General features: G+C 48.6%; 2 protein-coding genes across 4 annotated transcripts; both read right to left on the minus strand.

Moving 5' to 3' along the window:
• Positions 1-271: 271 nt before the first annotated feature.
• cd4-2.1 (CD4-2 molecule, tandem duplicate 1) lies at positions 272-5,132 on the minus strand. Of its 2 annotated transcripts, none has more exons than XM_086155471.1 (9): positions 4,800-5,132; positions 4,180-4,576; positions 2,738-2,896; positions 2,507-2,644; positions 2,208-2,432; positions 2,047-2,115; positions 1,244-1,386; positions 1,101-1,168; positions 272-608 (listed from the first exon to the last, which is right to left on the minus strand). In XM_086155471.1, exons 2-9 carry the CDS (start codon positions 4,205-4,207, stop codon positions 524-526), a joined length of 915 nt encoding a protein of 304 aa, XP_086011597.1. In that variant the 5' UTR covers positions 4,208-4,576; positions 4,800-5,132; the 3' UTR covers positions 272-523. The 2 variants fall into 2 exon arrangements, with proteins under 2 accessions (XP_086011597.1, XP_086011596.1); XM_086155470.1 differs by having other exon boundaries at positions 4,180-4,209; positions 4,800-4,917.
• usp5 (ubiquitin specific peptidase 5 (isopeptidase T)) lies at positions 5,049-16,697 on the minus strand. Of its 2 annotated transcripts, none has more exons than XM_086155469.1 (20): positions 16,449-16,697; positions 15,807-15,935; positions 15,660-15,726; positions 15,457-15,584; positions 14,774-14,919; positions 14,342-14,526; positions 14,144-14,238; positions 13,143-13,336; positions 11,416-11,487; positions 10,801-10,888; positions 10,547-10,672; positions 10,310-10,463; positions 9,845-10,007; positions 9,675-9,763; positions 8,511-8,639; positions 7,414-7,557; positions 7,189-7,331; positions 6,873-7,023; positions 6,482-6,566; positions 5,049-5,777 (listed from the first exon to the last, which is right to left on the minus strand). In XM_086155469.1, exons 1-20 carry the CDS (start codon positions 16,554-16,556, stop codon positions 5,684-5,686), a joined length of 2,490 nt encoding a protein of 829 aa, XP_086011595.1. In that variant the 5' UTR covers positions 16,557-16,697; the 3' UTR covers positions 5,049-5,683. The 2 variants fall into 2 exon arrangements, with proteins under 2 accessions (XP_086011595.1, XP_086011594.1); XM_086155468.1 differs by having other exon boundaries at positions 8,454-8,639.
• Positions 16,698-18,546: the final 1,849 nt, after the last annotated feature.

Raw genomic sequence — 18,546 nt, forward strand, 5'->3', positions numbered from 1 at the left:
TCTTTCACGGAGCGCTGGGACCCCTGTCGACGTTATGAATGTTTTCATTTCAGCTCAAAGCCCTGCTGGACTGTCTCAAACAGCCAATAAACATGAGGGCTGCCGGTGATGGAGAGCCCGCAGGGATTTAGAGGAAGGTTTTATGTCACTGATGGGGAGAGAAGTGGTTGAGGCTGGATTTTTTTTTTTTTATTGACAGGAAATGAAGGCGTAGCATTTCGACAAAGTCCTTAAGTGATAGTCGCAAAGACGGGGGAAGCTCGAGTTTTTAACCAAACGTAAATACAGGAAATCACATTAAGAGCATGTCGTTTCAAACGAAAGTGGGTTGGTTTTTCACGTCTCTGCTGTTTCTGTTTCCGCAGGAGAAGCTTCACGCCGCTACTTTTAATTTCTGTTTTCTTCAAGAACGTTTAAAAAAAAAAAAAAAAAAATCATTTTAACATTCAGGTCACATTCACACCAGGATCTTCGTTATCTCCATCTCCACCACCCCATCCTCCCCTCCCTCTCTGTCAGTCCATTAGCGGAAGGGGGGCTGGCGCAGTTTGGGGGGGGCTGATGGCGTTGCCCCGCGTCCTCGCTGTGGTTTGGCTGCGGCTGCTGGGCTGCGATAAAAAAGGGTGGGGGGGGGAGATGACAAGTTTTCACGCTAATTAGCAGACAATAATGAAGTGGCTTTTTAAAAAAGGCCCGACGACGGTGAAGGTCAGAGAGCCACCAAGAGAAAAGTGAACGTTAAAGAGAGAAAGTTGAAGGTGAAAGGGAGCGGTCGCGGGTTTCCGCCGGGTATCCAGAAGCTTTCCTCACGCTCGCTCATCGACAACACTCAGGGGGGAAGAGGTGGGGTTTAACCTGGACGGGTCGGCTGTAACTCAGTCATTCACCCTAATGGATGATATTGGCTGTTTTTAAGATTGCGTGATGAAAGAACCCACTAGTCTTATCGCCTCAGTCCATCCATTCAAGTGTTCTTTTCCATAAACAATCACATTTTGGAGGTGCTATTCCTCCTCAGCTGGAGGTGTGGATCCTTCCTCCTCGAGGAGGCTGCGATGTGGAAATACAAAGTCAAATCAGATGTTTTTGGGAGAATTTACCGGCTGCACTGGCAGAAGTGCCTGGGATCCAGGGGCTGCTTGAGATGTTTCATCCGGAGGTTTCTTTTCTGCAGCGTGAGAAACAGATCAGGTGAGATGTTTTGAATCCAATCAGAAAAGCAGCATCAGGCAGGTGGACTCGCCTTCTTCCTCCTGAGCCTGAGGGTCAAAATGACGGCCACCGTCGCCAGGAGCACCAGCACCAGGCAGCTGGACCCGACCGACGCCCAAAGCCACCAGGGGGCCCCCATCAGCAGGTTGCCATCGGTCAGCGTCTGGGAGCCGTCTGCCGGAGCGGCGGAAAGAAAACTTAGCTGAACTTCACATGTGGACATCTTGGAAAATGTTTTGCAGGACAATCAGCAAGAAGGTCAAAGAAATGCCCCGAGGGGAAACCGGAAAAGCAGTTTGTCCTTTGGGTTGAAACCATAATACCTGTAGCAACATGGCAGCAGAGATTTGGGCTTCAAGCTTTTTGTGCTCAATTTTCCGCCGGCGTTTAGCTCGGAAGGCTCCTCTCTGTTCATTTTATTTACACTGGTTATTTTAACTCATAATTCGAGTCGATTATTTTCCCCTTTATTCTGTTTTTTTTTTTTTTATTTTCAGCTTCCCGTCTCGACGGAGCCGCGTGAATAGAGTTAATTATTATTATTATTGGATTAAGCCTGGAGTCTGTTTATTGGACGCCTTTCTTTAGCGGATGCCGGTGTTTCACCAGGCTGGAATCGCAGCGCGTTCTGCCGTATCAAGGGGCTTTCAGAGATTAAATTTGCAGCTTTAATTCTAAAATGGGAAAAAATGACCCACCACACACATACATACACATACACGTGTCACGGAAACACGAGAAACGTGCGCTAATGGAATCATGGACAAACTCCCGATTCGATCCCCTCAAGGAAGATGGTGTTAGCTTGTTGCAGGATGGCAGGGTGAGGGTCACCTGTAGAGGTCGGGTCTGTGATGACATCACCGGGGGCGGGGCCTGGCGGCGGCTTCGGAGGAGCGGGTTCTGGAAAACAAAAAAAAAAAAAAAAAAAGGAGGGCTCGGTCTGGGAGATGGGATTCAAAAGACAGGAACCGAAAAAAAAAAACGTGTCGCACCTCTGACGGTGACGTTGAGGGTCTCGTCATGCGTCTCGCCGTCGGCGGTGATCACACACGCCCACGGCCCTTGGCTGCTGCGGGAAACAGGCGTGAGGTCGACTTCGCTCTGACCGGTGAGGGTGTTGTCCGGTTTCCTCCACTGCGCCTTACCCGGACCCCAGACCCGGCACTGGAGTGACGCCGTTCCGCCCAGCTGGAGCGGCAGAGAGGGCTTTGCCACGGCTGCAGGGGAGGGAGTGTGTGAGCCAGATCCGTGTGACGCCGTGAGACGCTAGCAGAGGTTCTGGAAGACCCACCCTGAACCAGCAGCAGCGTCCGCTTGACAGATCCCTTGTCTGAAATGCACATGAAATCACCAGCGTCCGACTCCTTCAGTTGCCGGACCTGCAGCTTGGAGCCCTGAAGCTTTGCCCTGGTAATGATGCCGCTGTCTCCTGGAGCAGAACACGAGCATGATCAAATGGAGGATGGACGTGTGTGTGTGTGTGTGTGTGTGTGTGTGTGTGTGGGGGTGTGTGTGTGCTGACCCATCATCGGTGGGCCTTGTTTCCGCGTGCGGATGATCAGCTGGCCTTGATGTGACCACTCCAGCGGGGCGGTGGCGCTGCCAGCACTGCAGTCCAAGATGACCTTTTGACCCAGTTTGGCCCAGCTCACAGGGCCGGCGGCTGACGCCACACCCAGCACTGCGGGAGATGGCAGACATCTTTAGGGCGGGGATAAGGAAGGGGGCGGGGCTTCCGGTGAGCCAATCAGGGGGGCGTAGCCAAGCACAGACCCAATGGCGTGGAGTTTGAGGAGTTTGTGAACATTTGTAACAGGGTTTTAAATGTTCGTTAAGGGATTTGTGTATCTTTTTTGAATGGTTTAAAAGGGGGTTCGAATATTCCGAATGAATTTATGAATTTTTGGGATGGGTCTTGAATGTTTTTGAAGGGGTTGTGGATGTTCATTAGGGGCTTTTGAATGTTTGTAAATGGTTTTAAATTTTTTGTTTGTAAATTAAATTAAAAAAAAATGGCAAGGTTTGTGAATGTTTTGAAGTATTTCTAATTGTTGGTGAAAGAATTAACAGGTTTGGATGGTTTGAAGGGTTTTTATGTGTGTGTAGGTGGGGGGGGGGCCGAGGTACTTGGCTACTTTACTACAGTCTAAAATACATTGTTACGGTGAAAGGAGATCATAATGTTACTCAACTGAAGCGGCATAATAATCTATATTTTAAAAGGAAACAAAGGTTTTAATAGTCGAACTGATGTAGTGATACGAGGAAGAATCTTCTGTCAGATATCACAACTTCATTTTCATGTAGCTGCAGGCTAAGAGTGCTAGCATCGACAATAAATAAATCTTTTTATAGAACGCAGGATTGTGAAATAAATATCTCCTGAACACAGTCCCGTGTTGTTGCGGCATATTGCGCTTCTCGTTATCACAACCAGACAAGGTCAGATCCTTTCCATCAGATCAACTAGTATTTTTTAGAGATAAAGAAATTACGCAATGGAGTATTTGATCATTATCTGAAGGCAAATCTTTATGGAAATTTCAACCGGCAAGTAAAATAAATACCAGGTTTTCCGTGTGAGAGGGTAGAAGTGGAGGAGTGTGGAAAAGAACTGGTTGAGGCAAAATTTAACGGCTCTCTTTTCCAGGTGACTTCAGTTTCTTGCTTTTTGCGGCTTTAATTCTTTTTCTTTTGTTTGCAACATTTAGATTTGAAAGTTCTTGACTTCCTTTCTTTGAGGGTTAAGAAACTCCTCCTGGGGGGGGGGTAATTTGGCTTTTAATTTGATGAGACGAAGATACTAGTTGGGGAGATAAAAATTAAAACATTTAGATTAAAATTAAAATACGCAGTTTGGTATTACAGCTTCTGAAAACCATTGGAGTACTTCTGCTTGAGTAGAAGGTTCCTCTACACCCGCCTAGAAAATGGACCTGAACACAAAGATCTTGAAGGACTCACCAAAGACGAAGAGCGGTATGGTCTTCATCCCTGGAGGGTTGAGGAGACGCAGTGACAAGAGGAATAAAAGGAGGAGGAAGAGAAGTTCAAGGTTGCAGCTTGTGGTGAGAATCAAACATGGAAGCCACAGAGCTTCTGTTTGTCCCAGCAGCCGCTTCCTTCCTCTCACATTGGAGCAGAAGACAAACAAATAAGCGAGCGAAAGCTGAGAACAGTATTTCCCGCTGGTTCGGTCCGGGTTCTTCGGCAGAGGGAGAAAGGCGATCCGGGGACCTTCTGGTTCCGGAACCGGACGTCCGACCTCGGCTCCTCTGCGCTTTTAGGTCCAAAGAGCGGACGGGGAGCCGCTCCGAGCCCAAAGGGAGGTTTGAACTTCGAGGTGAAACGATTTGATGTTCTAAAAGCACAATCCTTTTATTTTCAAAATTTTCCACGTCGTCACGACATCACATCTTGCTTCTACTGCGGAAATCATTTTGCTGGCTGAGAAGACGGTTAAAGGCCTGAGAGATGTTCAGGGCCTGGGTTGTCCGTCAGATGTTTCGACAGCCGATCTTCAACAAATCTGAAAACATTCAATCCGAACGCGCTTCCTCTGGGTCTTCTGCCAAAAATCTTACCTTCAATTCCGATCATATGTCGTGCGATGTCTGTCGCAGGAGGTCACGCTCTCCTCTTCTTCTGCACCTTCATCCAGAATGTGGCTGCTGTCAGAAGGTAGAGTGTGCAGAGGGCGGGTGGGCGGAATGCGTGAGGCCGTCGCCCGTAAACTCTTTTCTAAAACTGTTAATACAACCTGAACCCTGAAAGCCTGGAGATGAAGAAGAGCTTTCCCTTGTTAGGACAGTAAAAGATCCAGAGCCTCTAGAGGCAGCACAGCACTGAAAGACAAATCTTTATTTATCACAGCAGAAGTAACAAAAAAAAAAAAAAAAAGAAAGAAAAAAAAAAAGGTTTGTCAAAACCGAAAATAGAAAGCGGCAGGTGGAACCGGAGGGCAGAGGGCCACGTTTGTGCTGGCTGGATCCAGTTCATGGTTCCACGACGCTTTCGAGATGCCAATGGAGGAGGAAGACGGGGGTTGGGGGGGTTCTGTGACAGTCAGATGTTGATCTGTGTTAAATTATTCACGGGCTTGATTCGATGAAGGGAACTAAAGATCCGCCGTTGCAGCTCTGAGTCACTGGACATTTAAATGAGGAGAACCTCAGAGAACCCTGGTTGAGCAGGGGGAGGTTCTGGGTTTCCGCAGTGGGGTGGGGGTTGGGGGGGTTACCGGGTAAACATATAGGTCAGCAGTTTTGTGAAGCAACATATCAAACACCCCTTTCCCACTCACACACACACACGTGCAGTCTGAGACAAATATTTACAGGTGTGTCAGTTGTGAAGCGGGTTGCAGCTGAAGATCATCCGGGCGTAGCCATGGGAACAGTGCTGTATGTATGTGTGTGTGTGTGTGTGTGCGTGCCAGCGTCCACGCCCTCCACGGGCCCCCGGCGTCTCATTCGGCCACCCTCCTGTAGAAGTATAGGTAGCCCAGGTCTTTGGGAGGTTTCTCTGAAGCGCAGACCTTCTGGTCGTTGAAGATGACCCACCTGGAGGACACACAGGCGTCAGGATAAGGAGCTCGGCATGAATAGGACACTTCAAGTAAATCCTGAAATCAAATAATCCATCGAGAGACGGAGCCTCCAGCCCTGATGGCGCCCGGTCCGCCACGGAGGGCTTCCAGACACGTGACCGCAGCACCGCCTGCTGGTTGAAGACAGAACCACAGGCAGCCAATCACAGAGATCTAGCGTCTGGAGGACTGTTCGACAAACTAGCAGGGGTCAAAGGTCATAAGGTCAAAACATTTCTGACCGAAGGCACGGCTGGTTTTCAATTGGTTGCAAGGCCTCTGGTGACAGACGGCGTGAATCCGACACGGATGCCAGTAATGGAGGAGCTTTTGGTGAAGATGCTCGCTCAGGAGATGCCGGCTTCAGGCCGAGGTGAAAACACCAGGTCCGAAGACAGATAGGAATCAAATCAGGAAGGAGAAGGCTGATCCCGCCACAGTAAAAGCAGGACCGGGAGCCTCTTTACGCTGAGATAATCTGCTCTGACGGAGCTGCGGGGTCTGTACCAGCAGAACCTCGTGTCTCCATAGATGTGCAAACAGTGAACGGCTCAGAGTCAAGACCGAGGGAACTAAAACCTGGCCGTGCTTCGAGAGACGTCCAACATCCGAACATCTGAAGAATCAGCACAAACGTCCTGCTGCACTCTAGGACCTCAAACCTGTTTGGATACTTACTGCTGGTCCTTCTTGATGTGACAGACGTAGTGGCCGCACATCGTGCTCGTCCCCATGTGGCTGATGAAGGCGAACAGTTCGTACTCTGGACGGACAAAAACAATACATAAATAAACACACCGTTAGGAAGACGGGCCTTGTTGTCCCGCGACTGTTTTCAGAGGTCCAGAGAAGTTTCTGATTGAATGAAGATTTCTTTTTTAATATCCTAATCGCTTCACAAGTGCTGCCCCCCTCTGGATGGGGGTTGAACTTCAGACGTGCAGATCCCGAACTTTGGTCTGACTCTGTGGATCGTCGAGGTTGTGTGAACCTCACAGGACGTCAATGTTTGGTTTCTGATATGGTCGGTCTAATTCGGGAAGTCGAGGTTAGGGGCCGCGTGACTCACTTCCTGGTCCGTCTCTGACCCGCGGTCCGGGCGGAGGTTCCCGCCCGCCCTCACTTTCAGCAGCAGAGCGTCCCCCTTCTGAAACATCCATTGACTCCAGGTCATCCAGGTGTGAGAAGATCCAGTCGACGGCCCGATCTAAGACGTTACTCTGCAACAAAACGGGGAGACGGTGAGGGAACCGGGGATCTAGACCACAACTAATATACGGAAAGAATTTTGGACTCCGCGGCCCTTTGGGGAGATGGGCCGAGTCAAACTGTGGTTTCCGTCGCCATGGTTACAGGGGGGCTGACACTCGCGGGCCCGCTCTCACCGTAGCTCGCAGCGCTTTGGTGGCCTGGTCCCGGCTGAAGCCCATGGCCACTATGGTGGCCACGTGGTCCTCGCAGAGGCTCTCGGTGGGAGTGCTCCCGGGGGCCGAGCTGCAGCCCGGCAGCACCAGCGGGGCGGCGAAGTCTGCAACCGATGACAGAGGAGGGCGATGAGAGAGACGGTGACACCAACTGAGCGGCGAATTGGACCCCGCCTCCAAGCCCACCTGGGTCGTCCATGTGTCCCATGATCCAGTTGGTGGCGGTGTCGATCCCGGTATTCCCAGTGTAGTAGACCGCTTTCCTGCAGGCCTCCAGCGGGAAGCCCATCTCACACAGCTGGGACACGGTGAAGTCGTCCAGGACCGGAGCTGAGGACATCCAGTGGGGGGGAAAAAGGGTTCAACCACTACAACCTCTCACACACTTTCACTTTCAGGGGGAACCTGTTTCTGTTCCCTGTGAACGTCTGGTGTGGTGACGAGTGACGAAACAGAAACGGACAAAACCGGGGCTGCCCTCGACTTGCGCCAGACCCAAATCCAGACCAATAGATGGAGCTGCTTTCCTTCTGCAAAAACTTTGGTATTATCGAATCAAAACGGCCCTATAGGGATACCCGATCGGTGAAAACGGACCTTCACACAGACGGGTACAGAATCCCTATCAGTCCTCTCAAGTCAAGAGACGTGTCTCATTTAGACTTTAAGTCATCACAATTTTCTACTACCGTAATTTCCGGACTATTGAGCGCACCTCGATATAAGCCGCACCGGCTAGCCGATCGCTATCTCGGGCTTCCACCTGCATACTAAAACCGTCAAAGTCGTCTTCTTCGGTGTCGGAGTTGAACGGACTCAGAATTTCTCTGTCATTTCATCGGTCCTATGTGACGAGGATAAATGTTTTAACGGCGTGAAGCTCGTTAGCCGCCCCCCCCCCCCAAAAAAAAGTCCATTTATTAGCCGCAGCGTTGTTTACGTGAAAACAGTCGCGGCTTATCGATATTACGGTAATTAAAACTCTATTATCGATTCACGAGGACCCGAAGCCATCCTGATAAGCCCCGACCAAGTCTAGTGGATGACTGACGGGTAGCCCGGGTGGACACAGGGTGCAAACTCATATCTTTCAAAATCAAAAGTCTCAACCAAAAAAAAGGTGACGAGGACGGAGGATGAGAGAAAAAAAGGCAGAAAGGAAGAAAAAAAGGAGGAAAAGGAGGCGACACTCATGAGAAGAGATCAGAAACGACAGACAGACTGACACAGCAGTGGGGAGTAGAGCGAGTCGTCCTCCTCGTTGCCATGGGAACCCAGGATACCTTTAACCTCCACGTCTGGGGTCATGAGTGGGGGCGGGGCCACCTCTGGTAGGAGCTCCTCTCCGGGTTGCTGTCCCGTGGCGCGCAGGGCGCTGAGATCCAGGGTGTCAGGGACGTCGATGCTGACGTCTGCGGAGACACAGAGAGATGTTTACGATTTGAAACGCTCAGGGCGAAAAAAGGCAAATCACTGGAGAAAAAAAAAACAAAAAAAAACATCCTATTGACCAATTGGAAAAAAATAATGAAAAGATTTCTGCCGTTTCTGAAGAAATTACCTAAAATCTGGAAGTGTAGCCATACCTTGACTTATAAGGTGAACTGGCTCTTTGGCCGAGCTTGTAACTCAATTTGCTCAAAGATTTAACTTAATTTCCCCTTTGAAATGAAGTGATACACTATTAATCGGTTCCAGTCCCCCCGGTTTTGTTACAAATTTTTCTATCAGAAAAATGTATAAATAACAAATAATTTATAAAAAACAAATAAACTGCGATGATTAAGTGTATTTACCTTGAAGATCTGATGAAGATGCCAGCATCGGCAGAGATGGTTGAGGGAGTTTTTCATTTACCGCTCAATCCTTAACTTACTGGCTACATACTTAATTCTACAATGCATTGTTTAATGTAACATGCATGTTTAATGTAACATGTTTAATAAACTTCAGGTAGCGACGGAGTGACTGCCGCTCCTCTTTTTAAAACCATCAAACCGTCCCTGACTGGCTTTGAATGAGTCTTCCGACACCTCGTCCATTGTCACTCCCTCTGTCTGCTGCACAAAATCCCCATAAATATCTCCTGCCTTCTCACAGATGATGCTCTCCATCACTGTATCTCCGACAACAACTTCTCCATCCCTTAACGGACGGGTCCACAGCACGCACACCTCGCTCCTGATGTTCTCCGTGCTAGCTGGCAGCAGGCGGTACATCCAACTGTTTTTAGACATGTCGGTGTCAAATGCTCATCTAGTTCACGCTTAACTCAGATCTGGGCTCGGATCAAAAAAGAGAAAAAACCCACCGACTCAAATCTCAGAAAGCTCACAAGTAGATGCACTGGTAAGTCAAGGTGCCGCTGTGATTGACTGGAATTTGACATCAAATTAGCAAGACTTCAGGAGAACATCAGTATTTCTCTGCAGCCGGAGAGCACTCACCCAGCTTCTTGGGGACCCAGTCCAGGCCGAAGGTGAACTTCTTGATCTGGATGACCAGGTGGTCGGGGAAGGAGGCGAAGCGGGTGGTTCTAATAGACCAGACACGGGAAGGTTAATGTTCTCTTGTCTAAAGCAGCAGGATAACTGTGGCTGGTGGCGGCGGGCCGTACTTGGTGGCAGTTGTCTTGGCCTGAGCGGCGGAGCTCCAGAAGTCGCTGAGGACCTCGGGCTCACTGAGGGCGGCCATGCAGGCCGTGAAGGGGATCTGTGCTCGGACGGTGGGGGCCGAAGAGTCCCCGCCCTCGCGGCGGCGCTCTGCCTCCTGCAGCTCCTCTGGCGGTCGCAAAGATTCAAACATTCAGACGGCACAGGAACATGTCAACAAGAGTCAAAGCCACAAAATGAGCTAACACTCAATGAGGACTTTGTGTTCTTTATTAAACTGAGAGGAAATCTGCTTCTGACTATCGATCCAATTCTCCTGGAAGCCCTGTGTCTGTGTCTGGCTGCCTGGCGTTCGGACTGAGCTTTTAAACTCTGATGGTTGTGCTCTTAAATCCAGGACATGAGATCAGAAGACCCCGGGATTCCTGAGTAATCTTACGGACTCCGTACTGGCGGCCCTCGGCCCTCACCCGTGTTGGTGGCCTGGTCCATGGGCACGGGCAGCTGGATAATGTAATCCACCCGCTGGGTGTACTTGGCCTTCTGAGACTGTTGACACACGATCCTCTCCTCCACTAGGAACCTGAAGGCCTCGGATGGGTTCGGCCCCGAGCGGCAGTTTCTCTGCAGCGGGGAAGAAAGGGTGAAGTGGTCTGGGTGTTACAGGTGTGTGTGTGTGTGTGTGTGTGTGTGAGATGCAGCTTTACCTCCACCATGTTTATGAAGTGCAATAAGAACTCCTGAGCGTCCTGTTGGCGATTGGTGGAGAACTCCGGGTGGCCCCGCCCGACAAGTGCTTTGAACATTCGGGGCGCGATGCCGATTTGGTCGCCCTGGAATCACACCATCAACAGCCTGTTCACGTCCACAACTTAAAAAGCTCCACTTTGTGCCTCAAAGTGTTTCATCATTTCGGTCACACTGAACCGCAGCAAACCCCCCGTGTACTGATGCTCCTTACTCGGGGTTCGGATGATCCGTTTTCCTCTCCGGGGTCCGGCGCCGGCTTGGAGTAATCGCCTGACAGCAGACCGTGGCCCAGCTTTGCTCTGTGACAAACAGACGGACAGATAGACAGGTGTTACACCGGAAGGCCTGTTGCATTCAGATGAATTCACAGGAGTTTTCAATGGATGGGAATGAAGGAGAACATCTGCAAAAACAGCCCTGGGCGACCCGTCTCTCTCACAGACCATGAGGCTGCAGCTTTTTCGTGGTTTTAGAATCCAGACACTGCTTTTCACACTGGCGTGTGGGCCTCGCCAGGTTCTGCCTGAGAACCAGCCCAACGATTGCAGAGAGTTGCACGGGAAATGAGTTTTAAACAGACACAGAGAAGTTCTGAAAACCCCGACTATGTCCCAAAGGGAGAGGGGGCAGTCACGTTTTCTGGACTTTCAACAGACGCACACCTGATGTCCCTGCTGTCCTTCTCCACTCTGTGTCGGACAACGACCTGCACGAACGCAGTGCTTCAGAGGAGGAACTACGCTTATTTTGAGGAACTTCACTCAAAACCCGTTTCACCTTCTGCGGTTTCTGGTGTGGTGCACCGAGTTGTGGATGCGACACTCACACTTGGGTCTTGAAGTCCTGGGTGGGGTCACTGGGGGCGTCGTTGATGATCTTGTCAATGTTGGACACGTACCTGGAGGTGGGTGAGAGGGAAGGAGTGTGACCATCAGCGCACATTTAGTAACATGTTGGGTCAGAACCAGAACCTTTGAGACACATGATTTTCCAAGAATGCATCTGTAGAGGGTCCCATGGAAACAACTGTGGCTGAAAAGGCATCTGTCTTGTTGACGCAAAAAAACCCAAGTTGAACCATGAATCCTGCTCAGGGTTATGGGGCCCCCGAGGGGGGAGGCACGTCCTGTACCTGGTTTTGACAAAAGGGAATATGCGGAGTTGGTTCTGAAAAAAACCTTGGACCTGCAGCATCTTCAAGGAAGGAAATACCAGTATTATTGTTTTAAACCGTCCAACAGCCTCACGGCAGCAGCTTCCTAATTGAAAGAAGAACATGGAGGTTGCAACGCCACTGAGGAGCATGATCTTGGACCTCCAGGAGCAGAGGAAGAAGGGATATAAATGAGGGTTAATGATTTCTCCCAAATGTTACACACGTTGGAATTCTATTATGATTTTGAGATCATTAGAACTGAACCTGTGGAGAAAAATGAGTACTCAGGCAAAACCAATGTGAAAATGATGACTCAGTCAAAGTCAGAAAACAGTGGAAACTTTACCTTTGAGTATAATTTGCTTGTGTTTCAAATTCAATTCCCCCATTGAAATGAATTGAAACACTAATAATCTGGTCCAAACCCGCCATTTTTGTTACTCATTTTTAAAAAAGAAAAATAAACTTATAACTATGTATCAAAAAAAAGAAAAACATAAAGGAGAATTTAAAAAAATTAACTGATTTTATTCAGTGAATTTACCCTGAAGATGGAATGAAAATGGCTCTGGTGGATGGAGGAATTTTTCATCTGGTGCTATCATTTAATGCTACAAAGTGTTGCTAACTGTAACTTGCACTTTGCTACACTTTATTGCTAATTTTGCAACAGGGTGAATGCTGCTCCTCCTCTTAACCTTCTCCAGGCAGATGTTGCAGATTTGCGACAGCCAAATATCAGATTTTTCCTGCAACTACAACTTAATTTGAGCCTGAGAGGGTTAAAACCGTCCCGACCATTTATGAACAACTCTTCCGACCCCTTGTCGGTTGATGTTCCTTCCGTCTGCTGCACTAAACCCCTGTAAATATTTCCTGCCTTCTCACAGATGATGCCATCTGTCACGGTATCTCATGTATAACAACTTCTCCATCTCTACACGGATGAGTCCACACCTCACTCGTGTATTTCCATGAATTTCTCTGGGTTACCTAGCAGCGAGTGATGCATCTGTTTTTAAACGCCACTTCACAAACAGCACCGGCCACATTGTACCACAAACCTAAAAAAAAAAAAAAAAACAGGAGAGCAATGGCTCATTTCTTAGAAAAGTGAGTTGATGCCCTCAGAAGTTAAGGTTCTAACTGTAAAAGGGTGGATCGGGTTCATCCCCGACTAAAGGGACACTGACAGAACCGGTCTGGCTGACAGAAACCCTCCCCAGGCTCCCATTCAACGCTTCAACAGAACTTCATCAGAACCCGGACCCACGAGTCCGTTCAGCTGCTGTGGTATCTGAGGACCCCTGGTGACGGTGTATTATTATTAGACATGTTTGAAACATGGGAGGAGAGAGGTCAGTGTGAAATTGAGAAGAAATAAAGAGGGTACTGACTTGCTCTCGAAGTCTGGGACGGTGAAGAGCACCTGCATGACAGAGTTGAGGTAGCAGCTGTTGCCCAGATTCTTCATGCCCGTCAGGCCGGGGCCGAAGAGCGGGCGCAGGGTGGCCCCGGACTCCTGGATCACCTCCCACTCGCCCACGCGCTGGTTCACGGCGATCTCCAGCTCCGTCATGGTCCGCTCCGTCTGGAAGAGGATTTCATTTAGTGGACACATTTGAAACATCAGTGTGATCTGTTCCTTCCATCCGGCAGGAATGCGCCACACGCGATACCAACATCTCTTTTTCTCGTCAGGTCGCGAGACCGGCAAGGAATGTCGATGCTGTCCATGTGGAAATACATGAAACCAATGATAAATAAATGAACCAGCGGGAGAACAGTGCTGTCAGTCAGGTGAAATACACCTGGCCAGGCTCTGACGAGGCTGAAATACACAACCAGGAAGCAGGAAGTTCACGCCATCTTTCTCACACCCTGCATGCTTGTGGACGACTGACTGCTCTCGCAGGAGTCAAACGATGGAAAACACACACACAAGTTTGGAGATAATCCCAGGTGATGGTGGTCATCTCAGAATATATCCTGCATGATGGTGTGGAGACGGCGGGGGGGGGGTTCTGATCAGTATTTCTATAATCAATGGAGGAACACGGAGGTGGAAAGACAACATGAATGGAGGAACAGAAGATGGACAAGGAGACTTGACAGTGACATAAGAACACCCCCTTATGACATCACAGGATGATTGACAGGGTGAGTGTGTGTGTGTGTGTGTGTGTGTGTGGGGGGGGGGGTGACAAGTCTACTCAGTGGAGAACCAGACTTTAAAAGACAACTCTGAGAGCAATGAAAAACCGAACGCAAAGGTGATGGAACCCTCTTCTCTTAGATAACCACAACCTGAGGACCTCGCCTATGAAAAAAACATTGGAGCCAGGGAACATCCTGGCCAGAGAATGTTTCTGCTCAGGTTCTTCCAAGGTGGACTCACCTTCTCCATGGTCATCATGTCGATACCGAAGTGAGAAAGATGCTCTGGTAACTTGGAGTCCAGGACCATGTCATCCTCGTCGTAGGAGTACACATCTGGATGCGGGAGGGGAGAGAATGCATAGGTTCTCAGCGAGAGAGCTCCAGCTGGAGACACGAGAACCTCAGAGAGGTTAAGGAGGTGATCGGGAGCTCTGACCGGCTCCGTCTGGAGTGATGGTTCCAAGCTTGACGGCCAGTGGGTACCCGGTCTCCTGGAAGTGGAGCAGGGCGTGGTTGTTGCCCCCGGAGCCGTCAAAGTACCTGCGACCGCATAGAACTTTGCCATCCGTCAAGTTCATCCACAGGTTCTCCTGGAGGCCGCAGACCTCACACCGCCAGCCACTGAGAGCGGGAGAGACAGCACAGCCCAGAACTGAAATATGAATTCACTGAGGGGAAAAACACATCATTCTGCCTCTTCTAGACTCATACAAACATACAAACCACAAACATTACAAACATAAATAAATCTGCATTAATTGCACTTTTATGTCACTGACTAAACAATAACATCCGATAGAATCGCACATTTCTTCTTCGAAAAGCAAACTACAACCTAACAGCACATCTGTGACACCTCGGGTCTCACCTGGGAGGAATCTTAATTCCGTTGTCGAGCTGTTTGAGGTCGGCGGCGTGTCTCGACTCCTGTCTCACCTCCCCGTCCCACTGCTGGACTTGTAGGGTGTGAGACACTGAGTCGGCTGCCAGGATGCCCGTCATTGACAAGGTCACCTGGACGGCAGAAAGAAATCACACGACACTTGTTGCTATTTTCTATCACTGACCGAGACCGGGGCTCAAAGAGGAGACTGAGCTGGTCCAGGTGTCTATTACAAGACCTGGGTTAAAAGACGAGGAATGGAGGTCAGTATTCTTGTCTACTTCGGGTGGTTTCAGATCACATGGAAACAACTGGCGCAACCAAGAGCAAGTAAGGGAGAATCAATTACAATGACTGAAAGTTGCAACGATGTCGCTAGATTCAGAAAAGGCAAAATAAAGATCTAAATGACTTTTTGTCTTTAAAAGTGAATAAAACATCCAGCTGTGGTGGCCAACTTGTATTTATGCTAACACTTTACATGGTTCCCATCCTCCATGCCTTCAGGTCACATTAGACCAAGTGTATGTGAATAAGCTGGAAACCCGAACGGACATGAGGGACGGAACGATATCAAATTTGAATTCGGCTATCCGGGCCGCAGGGCTTTGGGAGCCCTGCAATCCGCAGAGTTGTAATCAAAAGGAAATATCTTCTGCCTCCCTCACCCTCTCTCTGACCACGTCGGGCATGTTTCCCAGGTCTTCTAACGTCACTTCCTGTCTGTCAGGTAGAATGATGACCTTCACGTCCTCCTCGTACAGCTCCTGCTCCACATCGAAACCCCCTTCAATTCCTGGACAGAGGACACACACCGGTAGTCAAAAAAGGGCGGAAAAATTGGTTATTTGAATACTCTCCCGCCGCTCACCGATGGCCAGCCTGGTGGGCTTCTTCTTGGGAGGGTGTCCAGATCCAGAGTTGTTGTCATCTTCCTTCTGAGAAGGTTAAACGTTTTTATTAACACCAGCGGTTGGAGAGACAGAGTACACCTCTTGGGGTCACCCGCGCTCCGTACCTTCGCCTTGCGGGTCCGGGTGATGTGCAGGTACGCCCTTTGGCCGGACCGGGCATAGTGTCTATCCACGTACTGGCCCCCGAAGCCCAGGAAACTGTTCATGCACACATACAGGCCTCCATCGCTCTCCTGCGGGAGGAAAGGGCGGCGGTGTTAACCGGAGAAAGCGGGTTTCGCCGTCGTGACACAGCACCGGGGGGTTCAGGTCGGAGGCGACGGGCTCTGTTTTGACTACATATAGCTCTCCGGTCAGCAGCTAACATATACTACTTTGGTCCCGGGCACTTCTTGTCGGAGTAGGCGGTAAACACCACAGATAAACATGATACTAGAATGTGGGGAGTGGAAGAAACAACAACGGATTCCTCGAAGCGAATAAAAGTGTAAAAAGTTAGCCTGTTAACGCGGCTTGACAGCACCCCAGCTAGCTAGCAAGCTAGCGAAGCTCGGCTTTCATTGACATTACACTGCACTATTAGCTTAGCTTAACGTCTGCTAGCTTGTTGACAGAAAGGAGGCGGTTAGCGAGGCCGGTAAGTTTAACAAACACAATCCAGAAGGTAAGACGCGCGGAAGGACTTTAACGGTGAAGAGCAGGGAGGTAGAGCGGGCTTGGAAGCCTGGAAGAGGAAGGCGGCTCACCGGCGAGGTAAATGACAAGGCGCATTCGTCTTTGTGGACCCGGTCCCCGGGCTTCGGGACCCGAATTGTGGACAAAACCGACATCAAAACGTCACCAACATCCGCCATGGCGAGCTTACGGTGGCTACTTCTGAATTCTGATTTTTTTTTCTCTCTCCTTTCTCTCCCGTGAGACACTTGCTCCTCTGACAGCGATCGCCGCCTGGCTGGCCCCGGTGTGTCTGCTGAATGAGGCAGGAGACGCTGCCTGCTGCGCGGAGGCCGAACAATTGGCCGCACGCAGAAGGAAGCCGCGGACGGTGACCGTAATGGTTGGAATACGAGGGCACGCCAATGACGTAAAGCCTGTTGGCTTACGTTGTCATTTTAAATCACTTTTATTGTTTTTATTTTTATTGTTTGCTTTGAATCTGTGGTTTTTTTTGTGTATATGTCTATGTGCATTGAATGTTAATTAAGGCGCCTCCAATAAAATGCATTATAAGACTAAGAATAAGAACAACTTTATTTATCCCGAAGGAAACTGTTGTGCCAGTTTCAAGTAAAACATAACAATAATAAATAATAGAAGGAAATTGCACAAGTGAAAAGGAGGGGGAATAAGAAATACAAATAAACTATAAAGTGTCAAAGTCAAGGCTATAAAGTGTTTTAAGGTCTTAAGTACAAAGATTTGAAGATTCCCTGCGGCTGAAGGAAGAGGAATTAAAAAGTCAGATAGCCTCAGGCAGGGAAGGCCTCCTGTGGCAATCAGTGGAGCTCCTTGGTGGTATTATTATTAAGCTATTTCCACAATTGAATATATCAGATTTTTTAAAATGATATGCGGCGATAGCTTTTTTTTGGGGGGAATTTTTTTAAAAAGCCGTTTGTTCCCATGTGCATGTTAAAACGCTTCACCGTGATCCATTTCTTTCTCCTCTCCGCTGCTCCCTTCTCAAGCTCACTCTCTGCATCTCTCACACCGACTCCATGTCCTCTTTCACTCCATCCATAAATCTTCTTTATGATCTTCCTCTAGTTCTCCTTCCTGGCCAGCATCCATCTTCCAATACATTCACTATTCCCTCTCTATATGTGACAGTTTGATTTCCCTGACCTTATCTCCAAAATATCGAACCACGGACTCATCCCTGATCATATCCATCCTGGTCGCTCCCAAAGACAACATCAACATCTTCACCGCTGCATCTTCACCCCGTCTTTCCCTCAATGCCAAGACCTCTAAACGTCCCTTTTTTTCCATTTCCCATTATTTGTGTATGTGGCTAATTTCAGTAATTTATATTATCAACATCCAATGTATTCCTTGTCATATGTAGTCTGGAAGCATCTTTCCCTACGCAATGAAATTCCTATTTTGCTGTCCGCAGTGAAGCCAGATAGGTAGCAATAAACACATAACATACTGTAGCTTTTTTTGTCAGGGAAAACACCTGGTTGACGGTAAAACGTCTGTTTAATAAGCAATAGCTGCTGTTGGCCACAGCCACACCACACAAGCCTGCAATACAACTAACTGTTGCTGCTGAATTCCAGGAAAAAAAAAAAAAAAACAGAATTCCTTACACCCCAAACAACACCCACAAAATTCCCAGCAACCCCAAAATCACACAGAAACAAGCATCAACATAAAACCCAACACTTGTAACTCGTTCCAATAATGTTAACAGCAATAGCAGTATGTGTAAATTGAAAGAAAGAGTGAGAATTTCAGCGTAGTTTGAACATTTTCTGAAGGTAAAGAGGCCAACACATGAACTGAATCAAGAACGTACCACTTGTGGGATTATGAATGTGTGAAGGACAGAATTTAGGACAGAAGGACAGAATCAGTTCAACACTCAGCTCTTTTTGCACAAGAGCATTTATGTTTTATCACTTTTACTTAACTTTAATATGCTGTTATTTTAACTTTGAATATTTCTTACCTAACCACCTCCACTGTGTGAATTGAAATTTCCACCATCAAGGCACAATTCAAGGCACATTATTCTATATCCTAACATGAAACAAATGTTTGTGCTCCCAAAGATGCTTGTCTGCAATTAAACAACGGAGTGACAGTCGTGAGTGTTGTGGAAAATCCTGGCCACCA

Source organism: Fistularia commersonii, chromosome 11, assembly GCF_037954325.1.
Source record: "Fistularia commersonii isolate RoL2024-O1a breed Wild chromosome 11, RoL_Fcom_v1.0, whole genome shotgun sequence".
NCBI lineage: Eukaryota > Metazoa > Chordata > Actinopteri > Syngnathiformes > Fistulariidae > Fistularia > Fistularia commersonii.

Bases quoted from the DNA above. Each gene is read 5' to 3' on its own strand.
- cd4-2.1 (XM_086155470.1), bottom strand. The intron at 2,116-2,207 runs GTGCGACACGTT...TTTGTTTTCCAG, and splicing joins CCTCAACGTCACCGTCAGAG to AACCCGCTCCTCCGAAGCCG. The intron at 1,169-1,243 runs GCGAGTCCACCT...CTCACGCTGCAG, and splicing joins TCAGGCTCAGGAGGAAGAAG to AAAAGAAACCTCCGGATGAA.
- usp5 (XM_086155468.1), bottom strand. From the start codon at position 16,556: ATGGCGGATGTTGGTGACGTTTTGATGTCGGTTTTGTCCACAATTCGG. The intron at 15,585-15,659 runs GTGAGCGGCGGG...TCCTCTGTCCAG, and splicing joins GCCCACCAGGCTGGCCATCG to GAATTGAAGGGGGTTTCGAT. The intron at 8,640-9,674 runs GTGAGTGCTCTC...GTGTCTCCGCAG, and splicing joins CTGGGTCCCCAAGAAGCTGG to ACGTCAGCATCGACGTCCCT.